At 44.5% G+C, this 26,044-nt stretch overlaps 1 protein-coding gene across 1 annotated transcript in view; it reads left to right on the forward strand.

Annotated features, from left to right (window-relative positions):
* Positions 1-2,521: 2,521 nt before the first annotated feature.
* lama5 (laminin, alpha 5) overlaps positions 2,522-26,044 on the forward strand; it is a 262,541-nt gene continuing 239,018 nt past the window's right edge. Inside the window, 2 exon segments of the mRNA XM_061670415.1 lie at positions 2,522-2,932; positions 14,332-14,484. Of these exon segments, the coding sequence (XP_061526399.1) occupies positions 2,672-2,932; positions 14,332-14,484 (414 nt within the window). The 5' untranslated portion in view covers positions 2,522-2,671.

Here is a 26,044-nt window from a genome sequence, read left to right on the forward strand (position 1 = left end):
CTAACGACTCTAAGTCAGTCTGGTGTGGATTACAATTGCTAACCAACTGCAAGCGACCATCCCCCTAAGCAGAGAACAATAAAGTCACTGTACCAGATTTTCACTCTATTTGTCATGTCAAACTGCTCTAAATTGTAGAGGACTTGGTATCATTTGCACAATTGTCATTGTATCTGCATTACCACATTACCAGTAACCTTTAATTGCTCAGTGACACTCCGTTGTGTGTTTTTCTCTTTTTATGTCTCAAAAGTAGTTGTTGTCACAGTTGCTGTCTGTTGTCATACTAGAGCAGTTCCAACTACTACCAGAGACAAATTTGTTGTGTGTTTTTGACATACTTCGCAAATAAAGATTATTCTGATTCTGATTATGGTTGAGTCATGTACACTGACCTTAACTGAGGCAAGGGAGATCTGCATTTCTTTCGATATTGTCCAGCGTTCCTTTGTGACCTCCTGGATGAGTTGCCACTGTGCCCTTGGGGTGATTTTTCTCGGCCGGCCACACCTCGGAAGGTTCACCACTGTTCCATGTTTTCTCCATTTTTGCATAATGGATAATTCACCGGAGTCCTAACGCTTTAGAAATATCTTCGTCACTCTGTCCACACTGATAAATGTCAATTACTTTATTTGTGACCTATTCTTAAATTTCTTTGGTTTGTGGCATTTTGTTCCACTTTTTTTTAGATCTTTTGGCTGACTTACTTTTTCATACAAGGCCAGGTAGCTCAGAATCAGAATCATCTTTATTTGTCAAGTATGTCCAAAAAACACACAAGGAATTTCATCCATCCATCCATCCTTTTTCTGAGCCGCTTCTCCTCACTAGGGTCGCGGGCGTGCTGGAGCCTATCCCAGCTGTCATCGGGCAGGAGGCGGGGTACACCCTGAACTGGTTGCCAGCCAATCGCAGGGCACATAGAAACAAACAACCATGCGCACTCACAGTCATGCCTACGGGCAATTTAGAGTCTCCAATTAATGCATGTTTTTGGGATGTGGGAGGAAACCGGAGTGCCCGGAGAAAACCCACGCAGGCACGGGGAGAACATGCAAACTCCACACAGGCGGGGCCGGGGATTGAACCCGGGTCCTCAGAACTGTGAGGCTGACGCTCTAACCAGTCGGCCACCGTGCCGCCCACACAAGGAATTTGTCTCCTTTAATTGGAGCCGCTCTAGTACAACAACAGACAGTCAATTGACAGAGAACACTTTTGAGACATAAAGACATTGAAAAAAAAAAAAAATACAGTCACTGAGCAATAAAGGTTTGCTAGTTATCCCGGTACATAATTATTTATTTTTTTGACAATTGTGCAAAGAGAAGCACAGTCCTCTAGCCATTAGAGCACTTCGAATGACTAATTGCAATAGTCCGGTGCAATGACCATTGTGCAAAGTGCCCCGAGACTTCAAGCGAGTAGTACAATAATCTGGGACAATGTTGATTGTGCAAATGTTGCAGATACTCCTCAGTCAGTGTACAAATGGAGCAGATGCTACTCTGGCTTGAGTGGCCAGTATTGGTCAACAACAAATATTTAAATAGTGCAGCGTGGTGAGACTACTACAGTGAGTGCACGAGTATTACACAATTCGCCCGAAAGAAATGTGACAACAAACTCAAGACAAAAAAATGCCAGCATGTTGCAATGTAATTGTAGGTTAGGTGCTTAAGAAGTTGATTTCAAGAGGGAAGAAGCTGTTGGAATGTCTGCTAGTTCTAGTTTGCATTGATCAGTAGCGCCTACCTGAAGGAAGGAGCTACCGCTTTGAATATTTTAAATATTTTAATTTATCTATAACAATATCACAATTTTAAAATAGCATTTTATGTTTATTTGGGGCGGCACGGTGGTTAGAGCGTCTGCCTCACAGTTCTGAGAGCCCGTCTGTGTGGAGTTTGCATGTTCTCCGCGTGCCTGCGTGGGTTTTCTCTGGGCACTCTGCTTTCCTCCCACATCCCAAAAACATGTGTGGTCGGTTAACTGACAACTCTAAATTGCCCGTAGGTGTGAATGTGAGTGCGAATGGTTGTTTGTTTGTATGTGCCCTGCGATTGGCTGGCAACCAGTTCAGGGTGTACCCCGCCTCCTGCGGATGATAGCTGGGATAGGCTCCTGCACGCCCACGACCCGAGTGAGGAGAAGCAGCTCAGAAAATGGATGGATGGATGTTTATTTGGGTTATCTTTGTCTGATATTTACATTTGTTTGATGATCTTAAAGTGGAGAAAATTTGCAAAAAGTAAGAATTTGAGAAGGGGACAAATACTTTTTCACGGCACTGTATATTGTAAAGTCAATTGGTTATGTGCCACCTGGAAGTATCCTATTCTACCTATTGTTATTAAACATTAGGAAACATAATTGAAGTTGGAAAATCAAGGTCACGTGACCACAGACCCCTTCCTCATTGCACGTGCACGAGTGTGCAGGTAACGTGACCAGGTGGGAGGCCCCCTGGAGGATGCGCACGCCCACTTTTAGGCAAGACGGAGCAGGCGCACACAGGACGGTCACGCGCAAGCGCGCACACGAGCACGCTGGCGCAGAAGACGCGAGCAAGTAGTCAGCTTTTCTTCACTCGACGCGCGGCTTCCCTGTGAGAAAGTTCCGCGTGCCGCTAAACTCACAACTTTATCCGGCACAGGGGGGCTCGGTGATGGCGCCCGTCATGCGCCTCGCTTTTTTGCGGTTAGTTTCGGCCCTGGTGCTATTGGTCCTGCTTCCGGTGTCGGCACAGGAGGCCCCGAGCGGGGTAAACGGCTTCAGTCTGCACCCGCCGTACTTCAACCTGGCCGAGGGCACCAAGATCACTGCCACCGCAACCTGCGGGGAGGACGAGGCTGGAAAGAGCGTGCTCGACCTCTACTGCAAGCTGGTCGGCGGGCCGGTGTCAGGAGACCCAGGCCAGACCATCCAGGTGAGGCCCACCGAACCGAGCACACTCCCCTGCCCTGGCAACCAAATCAAATTTACACGTTTCAGACCAGGAAAACAACTTTGACCTTTTTGTAGCACACACGTCTGCGAAGTGATTTTGGTACTGCTTGTATATGTTTCGAGTACTGCATACAAGTGAGTCGAGGATTATATACAGTAGTGTGGGAATACTCCTGTAATATAGTGTGTGTATTGTGGTTATTGTACTATACAGTACAACATAGTTGCTGTGCTGTGACACGGTACTAGTTGTGTGCAGTCCAGTCCTTGGGCAGGGGGTGGAAAACTTGTGCTCAAGTGCCACAATTGATTTTTAAAGCAGACAGAAGAAGGGTTTAACATCATGTAAAATACTTTTTTATTTTTTATTTTATTTATTTTTTACAAAAGAATTATTCATTTTAAGTGTATTATTTTAAATTAATTTAATCATTATCAATTAACAAATTATTTAATAAAACATATATTTTAAAAATGTATGTGTAAGACCATTTTACATATACGTTTAACAATTTTGTAAATTGTCACAGGAACAATAAAAATTAGGCATTTCACAATTTGCAGTGTTGAGGTAAGAAAAGAACTATAAGCACGCAATTATCAAAAGACATCTTTTTATACAACATACAATTATTCACATTTAGACTGATATCTTTTATTGTTATAAATAAATTAACCAACTATAGTAAGATAAATTAACCAGTTTTAGGAAAAAGCAGCTAAATTAATGTAATAAATATTACAGGATTCTTGATAATGCGGATGCTTTGGCTATATTCACATTGCAGGTCAATTCCGATTCTTTTTTTTCTGCCCAATTTTACATGTATCTGATTTTTTTTCATGTCAATGTGAACAGTACAATTCAATTTTTTCCACATCTGTGGATATAAATCGGATATGTATGGGAGGCGAGTGCAGTACGGAGGCTCACGGGGCAAGCAGAAAAAAAAAAAAAAAATCTCACAGCACACAACCAAACAAAAATGTCACAGTAAGTACAATATAGTATGACTACTTAAATAATGGCGATCTAATCTCAATTTACCCACAAATTTACTTAGTGTGAAATGGGTTTGTCTAATTGAACACAAAGCTGATGTACTTGCAGGAAGCCATGACTTAATCAGTTGGGTAAATACACAGGTTTATTGTTCTGTCTGCCATGTAATGGAAGCATATTTAATTGTTCTGCCTGTCACTGTGATGAACAAAGATGTATTTGTAGTTAATAGTTTTCGGAGAAATAAGTCAAATTGGACAATTTCCTGCAGCACTCCTGATGTACCAGGGCATTCTGGTTGGGAATCACTGCAAAGTGCTGGAAGACTCCACAACAAATAATATAATGCACCTCATTCATCCCAATACTTGATTGCTGCACCTATTTTAGCATGTTTTCATCCTTTTATTCACGATGTGCTATGATGTAACATAATGTCTTATCTACAGTCACTATATCACACCGTGGTGTTGTCAATGTATTTGTATTTGCTTTTCCTTTGTTTTACTCTGCTTGCTGCTGCCAGGTCGGCACTGAAATAAGAATTGGTTCTCAATTGGCTTACCTGGATAAATAAAGGCTGAATACATAAAATACAATAGCATGCAGGCAATGTGTTAATTTTTTGCTACTCCCCCATTCTCCAGGCTTTCCCCCCCTCATATTTGGCTTCTCGCTTGGCTCCTCTTATTTCACACTAAGGTCCCCCCACCCAAAAGGCTCCTCCCCCTTCGCACTATACTCGACTCATTTTGTGCCAGCAGTTTTCAGAAAAGAAACCCCCCTGGGTGCCAGCAGTTTTTGAAGATTTTGAGTGACTTTACAGGCTTACAGAATATTTTGTTCGATGATTATATTCATACCATCCATCCATCCATCCATTTTCTGAGCTGCTTATCCTCACAAGTGTTCAAATCTACCAAATTAAAGGATGAACTCTCATCTTTCAGCAGCAAAAAAAAAGCTAGATCCTGCCCTTTTTCTGTTCTTTAGTTTTGCGCAGGCGGCACGGTGGGCGACTGGTTAGAGCGTCAGCCTCACAGTTCTGAGGACCGGGGTTCAATCGCCGGTCCCGCCTGTGTGGAGTTTGCATGTTCTCCCCGTGCCTGCGTGGGTTTTCTCCTGGCACTCCGGTTTCCTCCCACATCCTAAAAACATGCATGAATTGGGGAATCTAAACTGCCCGTAGGTGTGGATGTGAGTGCGAATGGTTGTTTGTTTGTATGTGCCCTGCGATTGGCTGGCGACCAGTTCAGGGTGTACCCCGCCTCCTGCCCGATGATAGCTGGGATAGGCTCCAGCACGCCCGCGACCCTAGTGAGGAGAATCGGCTCAGAAAATGGATGGATGGATGGATAGTTATGTGCAGTGAAACATACAGTTGTTAAATTTTACGTTTTTTGGTCGAGTCTCACAGATTATGGATTTTTTTGTGAAAAGCAGCATTTCTGCAACAGTAACTTCGCTGTTTGTATATTTTGTTACTTTTTGTCGTGTTAAGTGTTTTCATTGCATAAACCAGTGAAAACAATTTAGGAATGGCTTTTGATTGCAAAATAATCACGTATTTAGCTATGTAATGCGCTGTGAGTTACGCGAACTCACCAGATGTCACGTCAGTCATGACGCTTCGTGTTGTTTCCTGGCTGTTGACATGGCGACCGTGATCCTTGTCATACAAGATCTCAGTTATAACACATTTCTGACACAAACACACAATTGTGCAAACTACCACGATACATATTCTGCGAATTCTTTACATCTACTTTTGTCTCTGAGTGTAAAAATGTTTCAGCTGGTCCGACTTCCAGCCTGTCCGCGCCGCTCAACAGTTCATGTCAGGCTACAGTGCCGTGCGTCAAATCTAAACCTCTCCCACTTCCCGTGAAGAAACGGAAACTACGTATTAATACGTGCTCGGCACTAAATAAGTTAAGCACTAACCCTTGTCAACTGTTGTCACCCTGGGACCCGCATTTTCCTATTATCACCAAGTCGAGACCCACTTTTACTGAAGTGAAGAACAATAAAGAACATTAATTGTTAAAAAATAGCCTTTAAAAACTTATGTACCATACAGAGTCCGACATTAACGGTGGTCCAGTGGCCCGGGGCCACTACGCTGCTGTGTTGGGCCACCACCGACATATAGACCAGAGGTGTCAAACTCATTTTAGCTGCGGGCCACATCGTAGTTCCGGTTTCTCTCAGAGGGCCATTATGATTGTGAAATATAAATGTTGAATCACCTCTTTATATTATCACATAGACAACAAATCGATGGATGACTTGTTTTGAAATAAAAAGTCAAGGGTAATACTTTGTTCAACTATTATTCAAGTTACTGTGCTGTAAAAAGGGTGTTGGTAACAAAAACATGGTTGCAGTATCACAACTGTATTATTTATTACAAATGACAATTAAACATTTTTGTACAGATTTTAGCAAGAATCATGGCGTTTCAAGCTATTTTGATTTGCTTTCGCGGGCCACATAAAATGATGTGGTGGGCCGGATCTGGCCCCCGGGCCTTGAGTTTGACACTAATATAGACACTGACTTGCTCGGGGCAGTACACATTTCTGAAGAAGAAGATTTTGAAGATTTTCGCCTGCCGAAAATGGCCCAAAACTGCAACTTCAGCGCCAGTCTGAAATTCTTTTATCACTGAAACATCCCGTCGAAGACAGCGTGTTGTGATGACGTAAGGTGAAACGGCGACCAGCACCGCCTGACTCAAACGGGCACGAATTCGGGTTTAGTCTTAAAACAATCACCCAAGCTAACTCTGCTCATCTCATACAGCAGCTCGTACCTTGCAGACTGAAGAATGTTACTCTGCCCTCCTTGAGCATGGTTTAAGATGTTTATAGACACCCCAGTCGGAGTTTACTGTAAAATTAAGTGCACAGCAAACATAAGGACACTCATTTTATATTTTAATACAAGAAACATATTGTTTTACAAATCTCCACCTTAATGCTAAACAGTCCATGAAAAACCCGATTGACAGTCTAGCTACAATTAGCATTTGGTCACAGGGGGATTTACCTTCGAATAACGAATATTCACACAAACGCCATAGTAACGGATCCAGACGGTCATATAATACTACTCACGGGCATATATTCTTTCTAATCTGTGAAAAACGAGTTTATTAATGTTATTTTTGCGACTTTCTTCTTCTGCTCTTTTTTAGCTTACAGTAAACAAGTAGCGCCATGCATGCATTACACCACACTGCACGAACAGCAGATACAGTCATTGACTACTTATAAACCACACTTTTTTCCCCGACTGCAGATACAGTCATTGACTGGATATAAAGGCACACTTTTTTTCCCAGGCTGTGACATGAAATCAGACTAAATTTTCCCTGTTTTAGGACAATTGGGATTACCAAAATTATTTCCATCCACTTTCTACCGTTTATCCGAGGTCGGGTCGCGGGGGCTGTAGCTTTAGCAGGGACGCCCAGACTTCCCTCTCCCCAGCTACTTCATCCACCTCTTCTGGTGGGATCCCGAGGCATTCCCATGCCAGCCGAGAGACGTATTCTCTCCAGCGTGTCCTGGGTCCCACCGGGAGGAGACCCCGGGGATGTGCCTGGAACACCTCACCAGGGAGGCTTCCAGGAGGCATCCGAATCAGATGCCCCAGCTACCTCATCTGGCTCTTCTCATTGCGAAGGAGCAGCGGCTCTACTCTGAGCCCCTCCCGGATGACCGAGCTTCTCACCCTATCTCGAAGGGAGAGCCTGGATACACTGCGGAGGAAACTCATTTTGGCCGCTTGTATCCGGGATCTCGTTCTTTCGATCACGACCCACAACTCGTGACCATAGGTGAGGGTAGTAACGTAGATCGTGCGAGTGGTTATTTGTTTATATCAGAATCAGAATCATCTTTATTTGCCAATTATGTCCAAAAAACACACAAGGAATTTGTCTCCGGTAATTGGAACTGCTCTAGTACGACAGTCAATTGAAGAGAACACTTTTGAGACATAAAGACATTGAGAAAAACAGTCACTGAGCAATAAAGGGTTGCTAGTTATCTGGTAATGCCGGTACTTTTTTTTTTTTTGATAATTGTGTAAAAAGATGCAGAGTCGTCTAGCACTTAGAGCAGTTCAAATGACTAATATTACAATAGTCCGGTGCAATGACCATTTTGCAAAGGGCGTCGAGACTTCAAGCGAGTAGTACGATAATCTGGGACAATGTTGATTGTGCAAATGTTGCAGATACTCCTCAGTCAGTGTGCAAATGGAGCAGATGCTACTCTGGCATGAGTGACTAGAATTGGTCAACTACAGCTATGCAAATAGTGCAGCGTGGTGAAACTACTACAGTGAGTGCATCCGAGATTGCAGGTTTCTTGGGGACTGGAATGATGGTGGAGCGTTTGAAACAGGATTGTACTTCGCACAGTTCCAGAGATCTATTGAAGATCCGAGTGAAGACTGGAACGAGCTGGTCCGCGCAGACTTTGAGGCAGGATGGGGACACATGGTCTGGGCCTGCCGCTTTGTTAATCTTTTGATGTTTGAAGATGCGTCTCACATCCTGTTCGTGGATGGTTAACGCAGAAGTCGGTGGTGTGATTGTGGTCGGTAGCACGACTGGGTGGGTGTGAAAGTGTCCTTTTCAAATCTGCAGTAGAAGGTATTCAAGTCGTTTGCTAGTGTGCTATTGTTCTCAGCTTGGGGGGATCGTCGCTTGTAATTTGTCAGCGATTGGAATGTATGCCAGACTGATTTAGAGTCGTTAGCGCAAAACTGTTTTTCCAACTTTGCAGCATTGTTCTTCTTTGCAATGTTAATTTCTTTAGTCAGATGGTTTCTAGCTCGATTATACAGGACCCTGTCCCCGCTTTGATATGCGTCCTCCTCAGCTTGGCGGAGCTGCTTAAGTTTGGCAGTGTACCACGGCTTGTTGTTATTGAATGTGCAAAATTACTTTGTTGGTACACACACCTCTTCACAGAAACTGATAGAGGATGTGACAGTGTCTGTATATTCATCCAGGCTGCCAGCTGAATTTTCAAAGACACTCCAGTCTGTGCAGTCTAAACAGCTTTCAAGTTCCATCTTTGCTTCATTGGTCCACTTTTTCACTGTTTTCACTGCAGGCTTCGCGCATTTAAGTTTTTGCCTGTATATCGGTATTACGTGAATTAACCAGTGATCAGACAAGCCCAGTGTTGCACGAGGTTTGGCACTGTATGCGTTTTTTATCGTAGTATAACAGTGGTCCAAAATGTTATTTTCCCTGGGAGGACAGTCGATGTGCAGCTTGTATTTAGGGAGTTCGTGGTTGAGTTTAGCTTTGTTAAAGTCCCCGAGAATAATGAGGGGTGAGTCCAGGTGTTTTTTTTTTTTTTTTTCAATTTTGTTGACTTGTTCGGCGAGCATTAGCAGTGTGGCGTTCGTGTTAGCTTGAGGCGGAATGTACACGCCAGCCAGTATGAATGATGCAAACTCACGCGGCGAGTAGAATGGCTTACAGTTCAAAAACAGCGACTCCAAATGCGGGCTGCAGTGTGTGCTGAGCTCCGTGACGTCCGTACACCATTTTTCATTGATATAGAAGCATATCCCGCCGCCCTTTGTTTTGCCCTGGGATTGGCTGGTGACCAGTTCAGGGTGTACCTGCCTCTCGCCCCGAGTCACCTGCGATAGGCTCCAGCTTGCCCGCAACTGGTGAGGATAAGCGTTCAAAAAAATGAATGGATGGATTTTAATGCTCATCCATATGATCGGTATCAGCAGTGATCGGCAGATATCACAAATGGATTGTCGGTACCGGAATCGGCAGTATAAAACCCTTACCGCAGGACCCCTAATTAGTGTCAGTGCAAAGTAAATGTCTTAACATTTTTGAATTGATTTATTCTTTTAAACATTATTATTAATTTGTGCAAATGAAATGCCTTGATTTTTGTGAGGTTAGTACAGTCATCGCAATGAATGCAACTGTACTAATAATTTCTTAATGGGTCTTCAATAATCCAGAAAAAGATGATAAATATGAAATCACTGCAACGTAACGTATTATATCATGAATATACGGGGCCAGTACAAGTTCTGATAGGGCCACCACTCAAAAAGGCTTAATGTCGGACACTGCCGTGTACATTTTGAAACATAATAACACACTTACTTGTACAAAGTGCCTTTCAGAGTATCTTATTTTACACAACATTACATGTTGATGCCGTTGAGGACCCGGTGTAAATTTTTTATTTTTTATTTTTTTATTTTTTTTAAATTATTTTTTTTAATTTTTATTTATTTTTATTTTTTTTATAAACTACCTGTTCACGACCCTCTTCTCGGTCTGGACCCACCAGTTGAGAGTCACTGCTATAGCATGTTCCAAGACTTCATAGTGTGTTGGAGTGTTCATGACTTCGTAGCGCTAAGTCTTCTCAGCATGTGGATGACTTCTTAGCGTTCTACTGAATAATGTGTTGATGATGATGACTTCATAGCATGTTAACATGTTGAAGACTTCTTGTTGATGACATCTTAGCATGTTAGCAGTCAGATGACTTCTTAGTGTGTTAGCAGGTTGATGGCTTTTTAGCATGTAATCATTAGGGATGGGAATGGATAAGATTTTTTACGATTCTGATTCCATTTTCGATACTGCTTAATGATTCGATTCCGTATCGATTCTGATATCAAATGTCAAATTTGTAGTTTGGGGAGAAAAAACATTCAGGGGACCTCAAATAGATTAAAAAAATTAAATGAATAAAAAAAAAATCAACATGTGCTAATGAAATCTTAGCGTGTTAAAATATTGAGGACTTGCATTAGAGTGTGAATGACTTGATACTGTCCATTTGTTTCGCGTGTAAAAAGGTCAAGGCTTCTGTTCGGCGTTGACGGGTTAATAATGAAGGCCAATGAGCTACCCGCCTCCTCCCCACATTCCTTCTGGCGACTGACCCGTGTTGACCAATTGGAGCACGTTTGTTGTCTGGTGGGATTAGCCCAACTGCTGTTTCTGTTGTCCCCAGGAAGCAGGATTCCATCAAGTGGGGTTGTGGTTCTGTCAGGTGGGGGATGGGGGTCCCTTCTTGTGGACTGTCCTGTGCCTGCAGGTCATTTGAAGAAGTGATATAGCTAATGAGCTCAATCAGAGTACCTGATGACCTTCAGACCTGTTTATTGAACGCAACACACACAATACACTCAACATTCTCTCAAATCAACTTTTTCAAGCACTTAAAAAAAACAAAAACAGCAGCAGCTGTAACAAAGCTGGATGTTAGGGGTGTGCAGTATAAACGGTATAATAGGTAGAAGCTATACAGTTGGACGAAGGTACAGATCTGGACTTAACCGACCAATCGCAATAAAGGCTTCTTTATACTTGTGCGGGCGGCGACCATGCTGACATCACTGCGACTATCCAGCGCGCAGTTTCCCTTTATACTGGAGCGCAACCCACGTGTGCTGTTTTGAAAATGTGCTGCAGTTCTCCTCCAAGTCGGGGGTGTCGCTACGGCTGGTATTGGCTAGGACACCACAGGGTGGAGTTTCCTCTCCATTTTATCGCCAATTTTGGTAGCAGTTTTTACTTTCCGTAACAAGGAACAAAGCAACAACAATGGCGACTGTAGAACAGTGCCTGCGAGAACAAATGCAACTTGCTGACCAGGGGCCTCATGTACAAAGACTTGCGTGGATTTCCAACTAAAACACGGCGTACGCTCAAATCCAGAAAACGTTGTATGCACAAAAATATCCAGACGTATGAAACTCTGGGTACTCATGAATCCAAGCACATTTCCGCCGTACATTCCAATCAATGTGGAAATGAGCGCACATCTTGGAGTCGCCGACTCCTCCCTGTCCACGCCCACATTTGAATATGCAAATCACATTTAAATGAACCCTGCACCGCAGCTGAGATGCCGATCTCTGCATGATCAGAAAAAAAAGGAAAATGAGCAAGGTAATGGAAAAAATTTTTTTTTTCTGAATGTGAAGTTCCTCAATGAAGTGGAGGTGCACAAGAAAATCCTCTTTGGCACGCTGTCCTCCGGCGTTAACAACACGCGAAAGAGGAGTGAATGGGACATCGCGTGTGCGGCTGTAAATGCTGTGGTGACAGAATAGCGCGCACACGCTGAACTAAAAAAGAAGTGGTCAGACATTAAGGTGAATGTGAAGCGGAGGAGAGCTGCCCACCGCCAAAGTATGGCCAAAAAAAGGCGGAAGAACCGGCGTGGAGGGCCTCACTCCGTTTGAGGAGAGAATCGCTGCGATCATGGGTGACGCTGCTCTCTCAGGGGTGCTGGGAGCACATGTGGCTGACTAGGATCACCCCACAAGGTTAATACCATGTATTTTTAGAACTCATAACAAATGTGTTCATACAGTAACCTACACTCAGCCCTGTGAGATAAAGGTTCATGCGTAAATGTTGTATGTGGTATTTGTAATAAATCTTGTGAATTCAAATAGAAGCATATCAAAGAGGATATCAAAAACTTTGACTCCTTTTTGATTACTCAATTTATTATTTTAATACACAGGAGTGGACTCGCACGCTGAGAAAAAACATTTTTAGTAGAAGAGGGGTAAAATGTCAATTTAAACACATTTTAATCACGTGCCACCGATGTACATGTTCAAATGAAGAAAATTCAAAGGACTCCCCCCCCAGTGCAAGTGCTGGAGTCACGAAGAGATTGGGAAGGAAATAGGCGGTACCCATCAGCTCCCTCAGGAGTCCCACATGCCAAAAAGGCCCAATAGGACTCCTCCTTCAGCTTGACGGCATCCCCCACCATTGGTGTCCACCAACGGGTTCGGGGATTGCCACCACGACAGGCACCAACCACCTTACGGCCACAGCTCCGGTCGGCCGCCTCAGCAATGTAGGCGCGGAACATGGTCCACTCGAACTCGATGTCCCCCGCCTCCCCCGGAACATGAGCAAAGTTCTGTCGGAGGTGGGAGTTGAAACTCTTTCTGACAGGGGGTTCCGCCAGACATTCCCAGCAGACCCTCACAATACGTTTGGGCCTGCCACGTCGGACCGGCATCTTCCTCCACCATCGGAGCCAACTCACCACCAGGTGATGATCAGTTGACAGCTCCGCCCCTCTCTTTACCCGAGTGTCCAAGACATGCGGCCGTAAGTCCGATGACACGACCACAAAGTCAATCATCGAACTGCGACCTACGGTGTCCTGCTGCCAAGTGCACGTGTGGACACCCTTATGGTTGAACATGGTGTTCGTTATGGACAATCCGTGATGAGCACAGAAGTCCAATAACAGAACACCGCTCGGGTTCTGATCGGGGGGCCGTTCCTCCAAATCACGCCCTTCCAGGTCTCACTGTCATTGCCCACGTGAGCATTGAAGTCCCCCAGCAGAACGATGGCGTCCCCAGCGGGAGCACTCTCCAGTACCCCCTCCAAGGACTCCAAAAAGGGTGAGTACTCTGAACTGCTGTTTGGTGCATAGGCACAAACAACAGTCAGGACCCGTCTCCCCACCCGGAGGTGGAGGGAGGCTACCCTCTCGTGCACCGGGGTGAACCCCAACGTACAGGCGCCGATATGGGGAGCAATAAGTATACCCACTCCTGCTCGGCGCCTCTCACCGTGGGCAACTCCAGAGTGGCCCCAGAGGTGCAGGCCCGGCCACCAGGCGCTCGCCTTCGAGCCCCACCTCCGGGCCTGGCTCCAGAGGGGGGCCCAGGTAACCCGCGTCCGAGCAAGGGAAACCTGAATCAATTTATTGTACTCGTCATAGGGTTTTTTGGAGCCGTGCTTTGTCTGGTCCCTCACCTAGGACCTGTTTGCCATGGGTGACCCTGACTGGGGCATAAAGCACCAGACAACTTAGCTCCTAGGATCATTGGGACACACAAACCCCTCCACCATGATAAGGTGACTGCTCAAGGAGGGGGTAATTAAATTAATTTATTGTAATTAAATTACTTCACACACACACCCAAAACTTTATGATGAATGATTCAAGAGAGTTGTCAATTAATGATTAATTTTCAGTTTCAATGACATTGTGAATTTACGTTCTTGCTAAATGTCAGTCTTGGAAAAAAGTACCAGTCTCACTGACTCCATTCATTTGAACGTACCCAGCGTTTATGTACCATTCGCGTACATTTTGGTCACAAGCTTCGCTTTTTCATCCACAGGCACATTATACATTATGAATATAATAATACAAGTATTTATTTAAAGCACAATATTTGATGCGATATGTTAAGAATTGTGAGACTGATGTGCTAACCAGTCATCCACCATGCTGTAGATAATTTCCATTAAATGTGGAAAAAAAATCTGGTACGTGACAGTGCATGCTAACATTTCTTTGTCCCCTCAGGGTCAATACTGTGACATCTGTCGCCATGGCGACAGCGACCGCACCCATCCCATCACCAACGCCATTGATGGCACCGAGCGATGGTGGCAGAGCCCGCCGCTGTCGCGCAGCACGGAGTTCAACCAAGTCAACGTCACGCTGGACCTTGGACAGGTACTATGTGCTAAGCTTCCCTTCCAACTAAATAATTATCCAAGTGCTAATGTTCAGTCTGAGGTATATGTCTAGCTTCAGTTTTAGCGAAATGCTCAATATCATCCATCCATCCATCCATTTCCTACACCGCTTATCCTCACCAGGGTCGCGGGTATATTGGAGCCTATCCCAGCTAACTGCAACCGGGAGGCAGGGTACACCCTGAACTGGTTTCCATCAAATCGCAGGGCACATATAAACAAACAACCATGCGCACTCACATTCAGACCTGTGCCCAATTTAGAGTCTTCGATTAACCTACGGTGCATGTTTTTGGGATGTGGGAGGAAACCGGAGTACCCAGAGAAAACCCACGCAGGCACGGGGAGAACATGCAAACTCCACACAGGCGAGGCCAGATTTGAACCCAGCTCCCCAGAAATGTGAGGCGGATTTGCTAATCAGTTCACTGTGTCGCTTGCTCAGTATCCGTCTGAGCTAAATATTTATGTGCAAGAAGAAGTGCCTTTTGACTTTTTCAGGTTTTAGATAAATGGTAAGTTTGCTTTTAGCTAAATCATTTACAAAATGCTAACGTTCAATCTGAAATCCTCCTCCTGATGAGGTAATAAAGATGGTCCTCAAGATTTAAGAATCAGAAGTTTTTCAGTAAATGACAAGAAAGTGTAGATTATGACTTTGAACAAATATAAAGGCAGTTTTAAAACACATCTAATAGACCTCTTGCAGGAAGCCGCACATTTCAACCTGTTTGCTACTAATATACAAGCGTAGCATGTGCTTCAGCTGGTTTTGTACAGTTTCTGTTCTCATCACAGCTATATTGCACATGCACACACACACGGAAGGAAGCTTATATGTTCTCAGGAATGTTCTTTGTGTGACGTTGTCCTGCTCTATTGGCCTTTTCATTTATTATTGTGTTTTGTGTGTGTATCACTGAAGCCCCTTCCTCAAAGAAAGTGTAGGAGTGTGAGTAGACTTGCCTGCTCACTCAAGAACGGGTGGAGCTTAAGCGCCCCGTGTGCAACAAGTGCTTGAAAGGGATGAAACAGTTGCCCTACGCGTTGTCGTAACAACGTGCATGTTGAGTACATGCCAACCAAGTTGACAGCCACGTGTTAGTACTCTTCTCCTACGGTCACAGACTGTGTATTGCACAATGATCTGTAATTTGCTGAGTGTTAACATAGATGTCATTTCATGTATTTGCTAATATTATGCTAAAATCCCATTCCTGTTTTTTTTGTTTTTTAAAAATAATTAAGTTGCCTGAGTTGGGCCAGTACACAGTAGTTCCAATATCTGTATTGTATCATCAAATTTAGGACTAGAAAAACATAACTTCGTGCGTGCGTGCATGTGTGTGTGTGAGAGAATGGCCCATATATATACTGAATATATGTGTGTGTATGGCTTTACACGATCAGGATTTTTGGGGCCGATCACCGATCAGAGAGTTTAAAAAACCGATCACCGATCACATCTTGTGATCGGATGTGAATGTGTCTATTTAAATGAGCTGTTCATTTACTGTATATACTTGTGTACTTAATTGCTCAAAAACATTATCCATCCATCCATCCATTTTCTGAGCTGCTTCTCCTCACTAGGGTCGCGGGCGTGCTGGAACCTATCCCAGCTATCATCGGGCAGGAGGCGGGGTACACCCTGAACTGGTTGCCAACCAATCGCAGGGCACATATATAAACAAACAACCATTCGCACTCACATTCACACCTACGGGAAATTTAGAGTTGTCAATTAACCTACCATGCATGTTTTTGGGATGTGGGAGGAAACCGGAGTGCCCGGAGAAAACCCACGCAGGTACGGGGAGAACATGCAAACTCCACACAGGCGGGGCCGGGGATTGAACCCCGGACCTCAGAACTGTGAGGCAGACGCTCTAACCAGTCGTCCACCGTGCCGCCCTCAACAAAATTATATTTACAATAAATAATGTGTCTTTGTTCATCTGTTTATGCCAGTGAGGCTTAGTGACAGACAGTACAAATGAATGGTCTTCTATTAGATGGCAGGAAGTACATACAGTAATTAACGTACCCACTTTTTGTGACATTTGTTTGTTGGTGTGTCATGCTATTTTTCAATTGTAAAATATGTTTCTTGGCTCTAGATAGATTGTGTATTCTACTCAGTCAGGGCAAACCAATATTACAACATGACAGAAATAATGGGTACAAACTTACTGTAATTAAATCACTTTATTGTAATTAAATTACTTCACCCACACGGAAACTTCAAAGCATAATTCAACATATAATTTCTCATTTATGTTTACGTATGACCGTTAGTGCTAGCACTAGCTTCGTAGGCTACATAACGTTTTTGTTGCCTGCTTGCGAGCCGTGTCGTATTAAAAGTACGCGAACATACCTCAAGCAAGCCTTAAACGAACGTCCTCTCCTGTCCTGAGGACCGGTGACCACAAACACACGTTTTTTCCCCATTTTGTCCTTATAATACATATATATAAATATATATATATGTATATGTATGTGTATGTATATGTATATATGTATATGTATATATATATGTATATATTTGTGTATATATATATATATATATATATATATATATTAAAAAAACAATATATATATATATATATATAATATTAAAAACATGCATTTAGGCAAGAGTGAAGAGATTAAATGTTTAATCGCACAAGCTGAAAAAAAGATGGCAAATGTGATTTATTTGGTCACAGCCTCGAGCCCTGGTTAATAAACACCACTGAGATGTTTGTTTTCATCAGGCGGAGACCATTTCACACACACTTTGTGCCAGCTCAGCATTTCCTGTCATTGAAGCAATTTGAAGGTCAAACTTGTTGGTCCCACACAATGCCTTATTGTTGGTATACGTACGTACGTGCGTGTGTGTACTACAGATGTGTACTACTCATAACAAACATCAAATGAGTGACACAACAACTTGGTTTATTCTATTCTATTCATTTATTATTTATAACTTTAGTGTGCATCCCACAAGGCACACAAACAACACACATTTCCTTGTAAGTCTCCATCAGAATTAAATCTTCTCTCTGTGTAACTGTGCATGTGTGGTCATGTGTGTAAGTGCAACATTTCTGTCTTTCCTTCATGGTGTGTAGTGGTCATGAAAATGTACTGGAGTGGGCGAGTGGAAAGGAGAAACAACACGTTTGGCCTTAATAGGACTTGTGTGTGCGTGCATGCATGCGTGCAAGAGCCACAGTGCCTGCCAAGGTGCTCTTCTTGGTAGAAGAAATGAAAGATGGATGATGAAAGTGAAGAGCAAATCAAGTTGGTCAGTCATTTTTGTGCAGTGTAAGCATTTTTTCACAGCGGAGAGTAACCAACTATGGACAGCAAATTAGCAGATAATTTAATGTGTCTAGAGAGAAAATAATGTACAAAAGTTTGCCAAACAGGAGTGTGATGTAATTCTGCGGATGCAATTGGTTCCTAATATAACAGTTGAGAAATAGGCATCATCACCAAGATTTCATGGCGATTTATTACAGCTTGCAGGTTCGTTGCAAGCGATTGCTATGCAAAGATATGCAGCAAAGCTTCTGTACAATAGTGACACCCAGGTTTTGCCTGATCCTTACACAATTATGCACAAATGGGCCCCAAATCCATGTACACAGACAGTATATCCCCAACTCTTGTCTAACCTGCAGTGTCCAGACTAATGCCTTGTAAGGTTTTATTGTAAAAGATTTGTACATGCATAACAATAAATTCCCCATGAATCAAATTTAAATGCAACATGCTTTCTTTTTTACATTCAAAAACTCTCATATTTACAGATGTAATATAGTCAGGACTCCTTTGTTATTGCTTCTAGTGCCTAAAATGAAAAATATAAAGATTAAATAAGAGCATATCCCCAACGCTGAGGGATGCCATCAAGCTGAAGGAATCCTATCGGGCCTTCTTGGCCTGTGGGACTCCTGAGGCAGCTGATGCGTACCGGCTGGCCAAGCGGAATGCAGTAATGGTCGTCGCTGAAGCAAACACTCTGGTATGGGAGGAGTTCGGTGAGGCCATGAAGAAAGACTTCCGGACGGCTTCGAAGAAATTCTGGTCCACCATCCGGCGTCTCAAGAGAGTAAAGCAGTGCACCACCAACACTGTGTATCGTGGGGATGGGGCGCCGCTGACCTCGACTCGGGACGTTGTGAGTCGGTGGGGAGAATACTTCGAACACCTCCTCAATTTCACCGACACGCCTTCCCATGAGGAAGCAGAGTGTGGCTTCTCTGAGGCAGGCTCTCCTATCTCTGGGTTTGAGTTCACCGAGGTAGTTTAAAAGCTCCTCGGTGGCAAGGCCCCGGGTGTGGATGAGATTCGCCCGGAGTTCCTAAAGGCTCTGGATGTTGTGGGGCTGTCCTGGTTGACACGCCTCTGCAACATCGCGTGGACATCGGGGGCAGTGCCTCTGGATTGGCAGACTGGGGTGGTGGTCCCCCTTTTTAAGAAGGGGGACCGAAGGGTGTGTTCTAACTACAGGGGGATCACACTCCTCAGCCTCCCTGGTAAGGTCTATTCAGGGGTGCTGCAGAGGAGGCTCCGTCGGGAAGTCGAATCTCAGATTCAGGAGGAGCAGTGTGGTTTTCGTCCTGGCCGTGGAACAGTAGACCCAGCTCTACACCCTCGGCAGGGTCCTCGAGGGTGCATGGGAGTTCGCCCAACCAGTCTACATGTGTTTTGTGAACTTGGAGAAGGCGTTCGACCGTGTCCCTCGGGGAGTCCTGTGGAGGGTGCTTCAGGAGTACGGGCTGTTCGGTCCCTGTACGACCGGAGTCAGAGTTTGGTCCGCATATCCGGCAGTAAGTCGGACTTGTTCCCGGTGAGGGTTGGACTCCGCCAAGGTTCTGTTCATAACTTTTATGGACAGAATTTCCCGGCGCAGCCGAGACGTACAGGGCGTCCGGTTTGGTAGCCTCAGTATTGCATCTCTGCTTTTTGCAGATGATGTGCTTCTGTTGGCGTCATCAAGCCGTGACCTCCAACTCTCACTGGAGCAGTTCGCAGCAGAGTGTGAAGCGGCTGGGATGAGAATCGGCACCTCCAAATCTGAGACCATGGTCCTCAGTCGGAAAAGGGTGGCGTGCCTTCTCTTGGTCGGGGATGAGCTCCTGCCCCAAGTGGAGGAGTTCAAGTATCTTGGGGTCTTGTTCACAAGTCAGGGAAGAATGGAACGGGATATCGACAGGCGGATGGATCGGTGCAGCGTCTGCAGTGATGCAGACTTGGTATCGGTCCGTTGTGGTAAAGAAGGAGCTAAGCCGAAAGGCGAAGCTCTCAATTTACCGGTCGATATACGTTCCTACCCTCACCTATGGTCACGAGCTGTGGGTCGTGACTGCAATAACAAGATCCAGGATACAAGCGGCCGAAATGAGTTTCCTCCGCAGGGTGTCCGGGCTCTCCCTTAGAGAGAGGGTGAGAAGCTCGGTCATCCGGGAGGATCTCAGACTAGAGCCGCTGCTCCTCCACATCGAGAGGAGCCAGATGAGGTGGCTGGGGCATCTGATTCGGATGGCTCCCAGATGCTTCCCTGGTGAGGTGTTCCGGGCACGTCCCACCGGGAGGAGACCCCGGGGACGACCCGGGACACGCTGGAGAGACTACATCCTTCGGCTGGCCTGGGAACGCCTCGGGATCCCCCAGAAGATCTGGATGAAATGGCTGGGGAGAGGGAAGTCTGGGCGTCCCTGCTAAAGCTACTGCCCCCGCGACCTGAGCGGGAGAAAATGGATGGATGGAGGGCGGGCAGTATATGACAAATACATTGCAAAAAAAATCATATAAAGTTATGTGTCTTGCCGTATATCTAGTGTCAAAAGTAAATGCGGTCTTTGTCAGTGGGTTTCCACTTGTCTCACTTAATTGCTGCAATTCAAAGTCTTCGAGCTTTAGATTTTGGGTATCTGGTAAAAGCTCTTAGGATCAATCAGATCTGATAACGCAACATGACACAATTATTAATTAACGAAAACGACAACCTCCTCATAAATAGGTCCATTGTAATTTGTACACCAACGGTTTATATTGGGATATATACCGTTATACCGTCATATTGCTCAGCACTAGTGTAACATGCTAAGATATTTTTTTCTGGGGAATCAGGCGTGCTTGGTTACAAAAGAAACTATATTTACCTGTTTTAAAATTAAATTATTAATTATAATTAAAATCTACAAAATCGTCCGACACATTTGCAGTTGCGGTTTTCACAACTAAGACATTTTGTTGTTTCTCATTTCATTCAAAATCGTATGGTTTCATCGTGTGGTCCGGTTTTAGAACCAAGGGCAACACCATGACTGCATTCCTGATAGTCTTTAGTCATGAAATCTGCTATTGACAATGTCATTCTTTATTGCTTTATTTATCAATCTACCAAAAGCTTTTGATATGGTAAATCCCATCTTGATTGATACCCTTTTGAGGGTGGGTCTCAGCCAAAAGGTGGTTGTATATAGTTATGATAGTATATAGCCCTCGTGCAGCCCTGTCATCGGGCTATTATATTGTATGCACAAAATGTAAACCACCTGCGTGCTTCCCACCTCCGCTCTTCTAGGTCACCCTGTGTTCCTGCCTCTTCTGGAAGAGATTGTCTGCTCCAGCCATTTCCATTTTTTTTGGCAAAGTCCACCACCATCTGTCCGTCGATGTTCCTTTCCCGGATACCAAATTTACCGATCACTTCTTTACCATCAATGTTTCCTTCACCGACATATCCATTACAATCCGCACCAGTCAAAACTCTCTCTCTGCCTAGATGTTCTGAACTACTTTGTAGAGCTCCTTCCAGAATGTATCTTTCTCTTTTAGTGCACATCCTACCTGTGGGGCATAACCACTTACTACATTCAACATAACACCCTCAATTTCAAGTTTCAGCCTCATCACTCGACCTGACACTCTTCTCACCTCCAGGACATTCTTAACGAACTCTTCCTTTAACATACTGTAAACTCCTATTTCATTTCTCTTCCTATCTACACCACGTGTAAAGTCCTTAAAGTTGCTTTGTCACGGCCCCCATGGCCATTCATCCGAACCAGGAGGAAGTGCTTAGTCCCATTTTGTCAAACGTGGAAGTAGGTTGTGCATATACTAAATGCATATACTATACTATATTAAGGGATGTTGAAATTTGTGGTCCCGCTCAAGTGTTGGATGTGATGTGGTTGTGTACCTAATAAAGTGGGGAAAATGCTCTGATAGAAGTCCCAAAAGGACAAAATCAGCCCGGAATGAAAGTTGCAGGTGTGACTCCTCCTCCTTCTGCTATCTCTTCCCCCTTTGTGCTGAGAAGCTGTAGTCTCTCTTGCCATGACTGGGAATGTCCTTATCTCTGTTCTTTTGATGTTCTTGCTGCTCCTCCTCCGCTTTTCCCACCGTCGCTTCACTTGTGTCTCCTTGTGTATGCACGTCAAGCACCAAAACAACACAAACACACACCCACACGGCAAAAACTCTAAATCTTAGCAAGAATATTTCTTATTTCCAGTCAAAACTCATGTAATTACACTTAAAATAGGACTCATCGCCTAAAGTGTTACTTGTTTTTAGACAATTTTCCATGTTTCAAGCTCATTTTTACTTGAAGTACGGAGAAAAATAATTGCCAGTGTTTTTTTTTTTTCTCTGACTCCACTGCCATTTTTTCCCTGACTTATTTCAAGTAAAAATGATCTTGAAACGAGTGACAATTGTCTACAAACAAGTTACTTTTTACTTGATGTATATCATTTTAAGTAGAATCAGATTAGTTTTGACGAGAAATAAGACATTCTCGGTAGTATTTTGAGTTTTTGCAGCAGCGTGGACTCATCATCATCATCATCATGTCATATTACAGAAAAAATGCAGTTGGAAATATTGGAAGCATGGGTGACAAATGGGTAGAACACATTTGGATCATACAGAACACTTGAATAAATCGGTAGACAATAGGTTGAAAAGGATAGATCATTGTCGGAACACTACTGGATCAAGGTTGGAGAAGAGTTGGAAAATGGGTAGAACCCATTTGGAACATGGGTGCTAAATGTGGGTAGACAACAGATTGAAACAGGTTGATGCGTAAGTCACAGATGATACACGATTGGATAATGGTTGGTCCACAGATGGCACACGAGTGGACAACGGTCGGAGACTCGGAACAGTGAGAGAGAAAAATGAGAGAAATGAAAATATTCAAGTCAAGTCAGCACCCTAACATGCTAAAACGCTAACTGTAAATGTCATTTAGAAAAGTGCATCACATTCCAGGCGTGCAAATGAAAGCGGGGAAAATGTGTTTGTGTGTGTCTGTGAGAGAGTAATGACAGCGTGAATGAACCCCATAAACACCAGCTTCTTGTTCTAGGTGTCAATGTACTGTACATGCTGAACATGCTGGAACGTGACAACAAACGCAATTGTCGTCTTCCCAGCTACTCTCATCTTTCCTTGCACACACACAGGTGGGGCGTGTTGACACAAGAACGGAAAAGTGGGATCAATCTTTGCTGGCATGCCGCATTCCAGGGATGTTGGAAATATTGGCTTCCTGAGGAGGAACATGGATGATCTCCTCTTCAGATGTACTTCAACGTCCCCATCTTTCATCAATGTTGTCATGAACTGTTGTTGTGCTTAGGACATTGAATCGATCGCATGGACTGTATCTATTGTAGATGTTCAATCAGATTCAGTTTGGATCCTGAAGGAATTCATCTCTCTCAAAACCGGAAACATGGAAGAATGCCGCAGCTTGTCTGTGTGTGTGTGTGTGTGTTTGTGTGACCGTGATAACGGCCCTTGGCTGGTTTAATGATTGTGGTTCGTGAACATTCCTTGGTGGCAGCACATTCCTGGTGCCTCAGGTAACCATGGAGATAAGACGAGGCACATAAAGGAACACAGGAGCAGGGTGTGGGACTTTGGGACCTCTCCCTCTCTAGTAGATCAACAACAATGTGCTCTATCCAATGTTTGCTATTCATCTCATATTTAGCGCTTTTTATTGGTCAGCGTGAATGGAATGTAACACGCACACGCACGTTCACATTTTGCTTGTTTTTATTTAAGAACAGTGTAGCATGCACCTTTCATAGAATCTATGACAGTCTCAGTGTGCTAATTGTTCTGACCTCTGTTTCCTGTGCCTTACTGGAGTCGACTGTCATGTAAACTCCTCAAAAGACTACATTGAGATCAGGTACTACAGATAACACCTCTTCAATTAAGTAACTGGAGTAAGTTCGGTAAACACATAAAATCCATTCCCGTTAGAAATTATAAAACCCCTTATTAAAATGTTCACGTGATAAATAGAATTGTACTGTGTACATCAACATTGACATTGCTTCATTGTTCCTTCCAAATTAAGCTATTCTGTTCACACATGGGCGGCACGGTTAGAGCGGCACTGGTTAGAGCGTCTGCCCCACAGTTCTGAGGGCCGGGGTTCCATCCCCGGCCCCGCCTGTGTGGAGTTTGCATGTTCTCTGTGCCAGTGTGGGTTTTCTCCGGGCACTCCGGTTTCCTCCCACATCCCTAAAACATGGATGGTAGGTATATTGACAACTCTAAATTCCCCGTAGATGTGAATGTGAGTGCGAATGGTTGTTTGTTTGTATGTGCCCTGCGATTGGCTGGTGACCAGTTCAGGGTGTACCCCGCCTCTCGCCCAAAGATTGCTGGGATAGGCTCCAGCACGCCCGCAACCCTAGTGAGGATAAGCGGAACAGAAGATGAATGAATGAATGTTCAAACATGCGGCACGGTGGATGACTGGTTAGCACATCTGCCTCACAGTTCTGAGGACCTGGGTTCAAATCCGGCATCACCTGCGTGGGTTTTCTGGTTTTCCCCCGCATCCCAAAAACATGCATGGTAGGTTAATTGAAGACTCTAAATTGCCCGTAGGTGTGAATGTGAGTGCGAATGGTTGTTTGTTTCTATGTGTCCTGCGATTGGCTGGCGACTGGTTCAAGGTGTACCCCGTTTCCCGCCCGAAGATAGCTGGGATAGGCTCCAGCAGCCCACGACCCTAGTGAGGTGAAGCGGCTCAGAAAATGGATGAATGGGTGGATGTTCAAACATACTCCAAATAGTGCCAAATTAACATTGTGAATAAGTTTACATACAGTACCAACAATAACTTTAAACTACCTCATGGAAAAATAATTGTTTTCACACCCGTATGTTTGCATGGATTACAGAAAACGCTCACTGACAACTCGCCAAACATGGACAGTGACACTACTGATGTGACAACTCATATTGCCGCTAGATGTCGCCATATACCCAGGAGTTTACAGTAGAGTGGCAGGGTTGACACTGGGTCGTAAAAGCTTTTAGCCAATGTGGTTAAACTGTATAAAAACCTTCTAGCCACATGTATGGGCAGTTAGCCACAGCATCACGTGTTTATGCGGCTAAACCTTTAGCCACACATAACCAGTCCTTGGCACGGGGAAGCCAATAAGCTTTTAATGATGTGGGCCCAATTAAAACTACCTATTCATCAATCAAGACTAGAGCTGAATGATTTGGGAAAAAACACTAATTGCGTGTTTAAAAAAAATTTTATTATTTGTTTTTTAAACAAATATTGTGATTGCGATTTAGCATGCAATTTTAGGGGCATTTGTTATCTTTAGCATTGTGTCAGATCTCTCTTACCCCTGGCTCCCCTGCACCAAAGGCACTAAAGGAGTCCTGACCGGCTCTCCGTTTGAAGGGTTAAAGCTCCCTGTTCTCCCTGCGTATTACACAGTGGACCGTAATCGGTGACGAGAGCTTGCTTATGCCTGTGTCGAGAAAGAATGGCCGAGGTTCTAACAGCCGCCTATGAAGCATCGGCCTCGCTTAAATTAGGCCATGCCTTGACAGTTAACCTTAGCAGATCTCGGGCGAAACTACCACTCCTCTTGAAAGCTGCTCCGTCTCTTAATGATCTTTTGCACTTGTTACTGACCTAGGATAATTTGACTGTCTTTATACGACAGTCAGGACCTGTTGTTAATGTTTGTAATAGCCGATCGACAGGCGGATCGGTGCAGCGTCGGCAGTGATGCGGACTTTGTATCGATCCGTTGTGGTAAAGAAGGAGCTAAGCCTAAAGGCGAAGCTTTCAATTTACCGGTCGATCTACGTTCCTACCCTCACCTATGGTCACGAGCTGTGGGTCGTGAGCGAAAGAACAAGATCCCGGATACAAGCGGCCGAAATGAGTTTCCTCCGCAATGGCGTTCGGGCTCTCCCTTAGAGCTAGGGTGAGAAGCTCCGTCATCCAGGAGGATTTCAGAGTAGAGTCGTTGCTCCTCCACATCGAGAGGAGCCAGATGAGGTGGCTGGGGCATCTGATTCGGATGCCTCCCGGACGCCTCCCTGGTGAGGTGTTCTGGGTACGTCCCACCGGGAGGAGACCCCGGTGACGACCCAGGACACGCTGGAGAGACTACGTCCTTCGGCTGGCCTGCGAACGCATCGGGATCCCTCCGGAAGAGCTGGATGAAGTGGCTGGGGAGAGG

The sequence above is a fragment of the Phycodurus eques genome, chromosome 1, assembly GCF_024500275.1.
Source record: "Phycodurus eques isolate BA_2022a chromosome 1, UOR_Pequ_1.1, whole genome shotgun sequence".
NCBI lineage: Eukaryota > Metazoa > Chordata > Actinopteri > Syngnathiformes > Syngnathidae > Phycodurus > Phycodurus eques.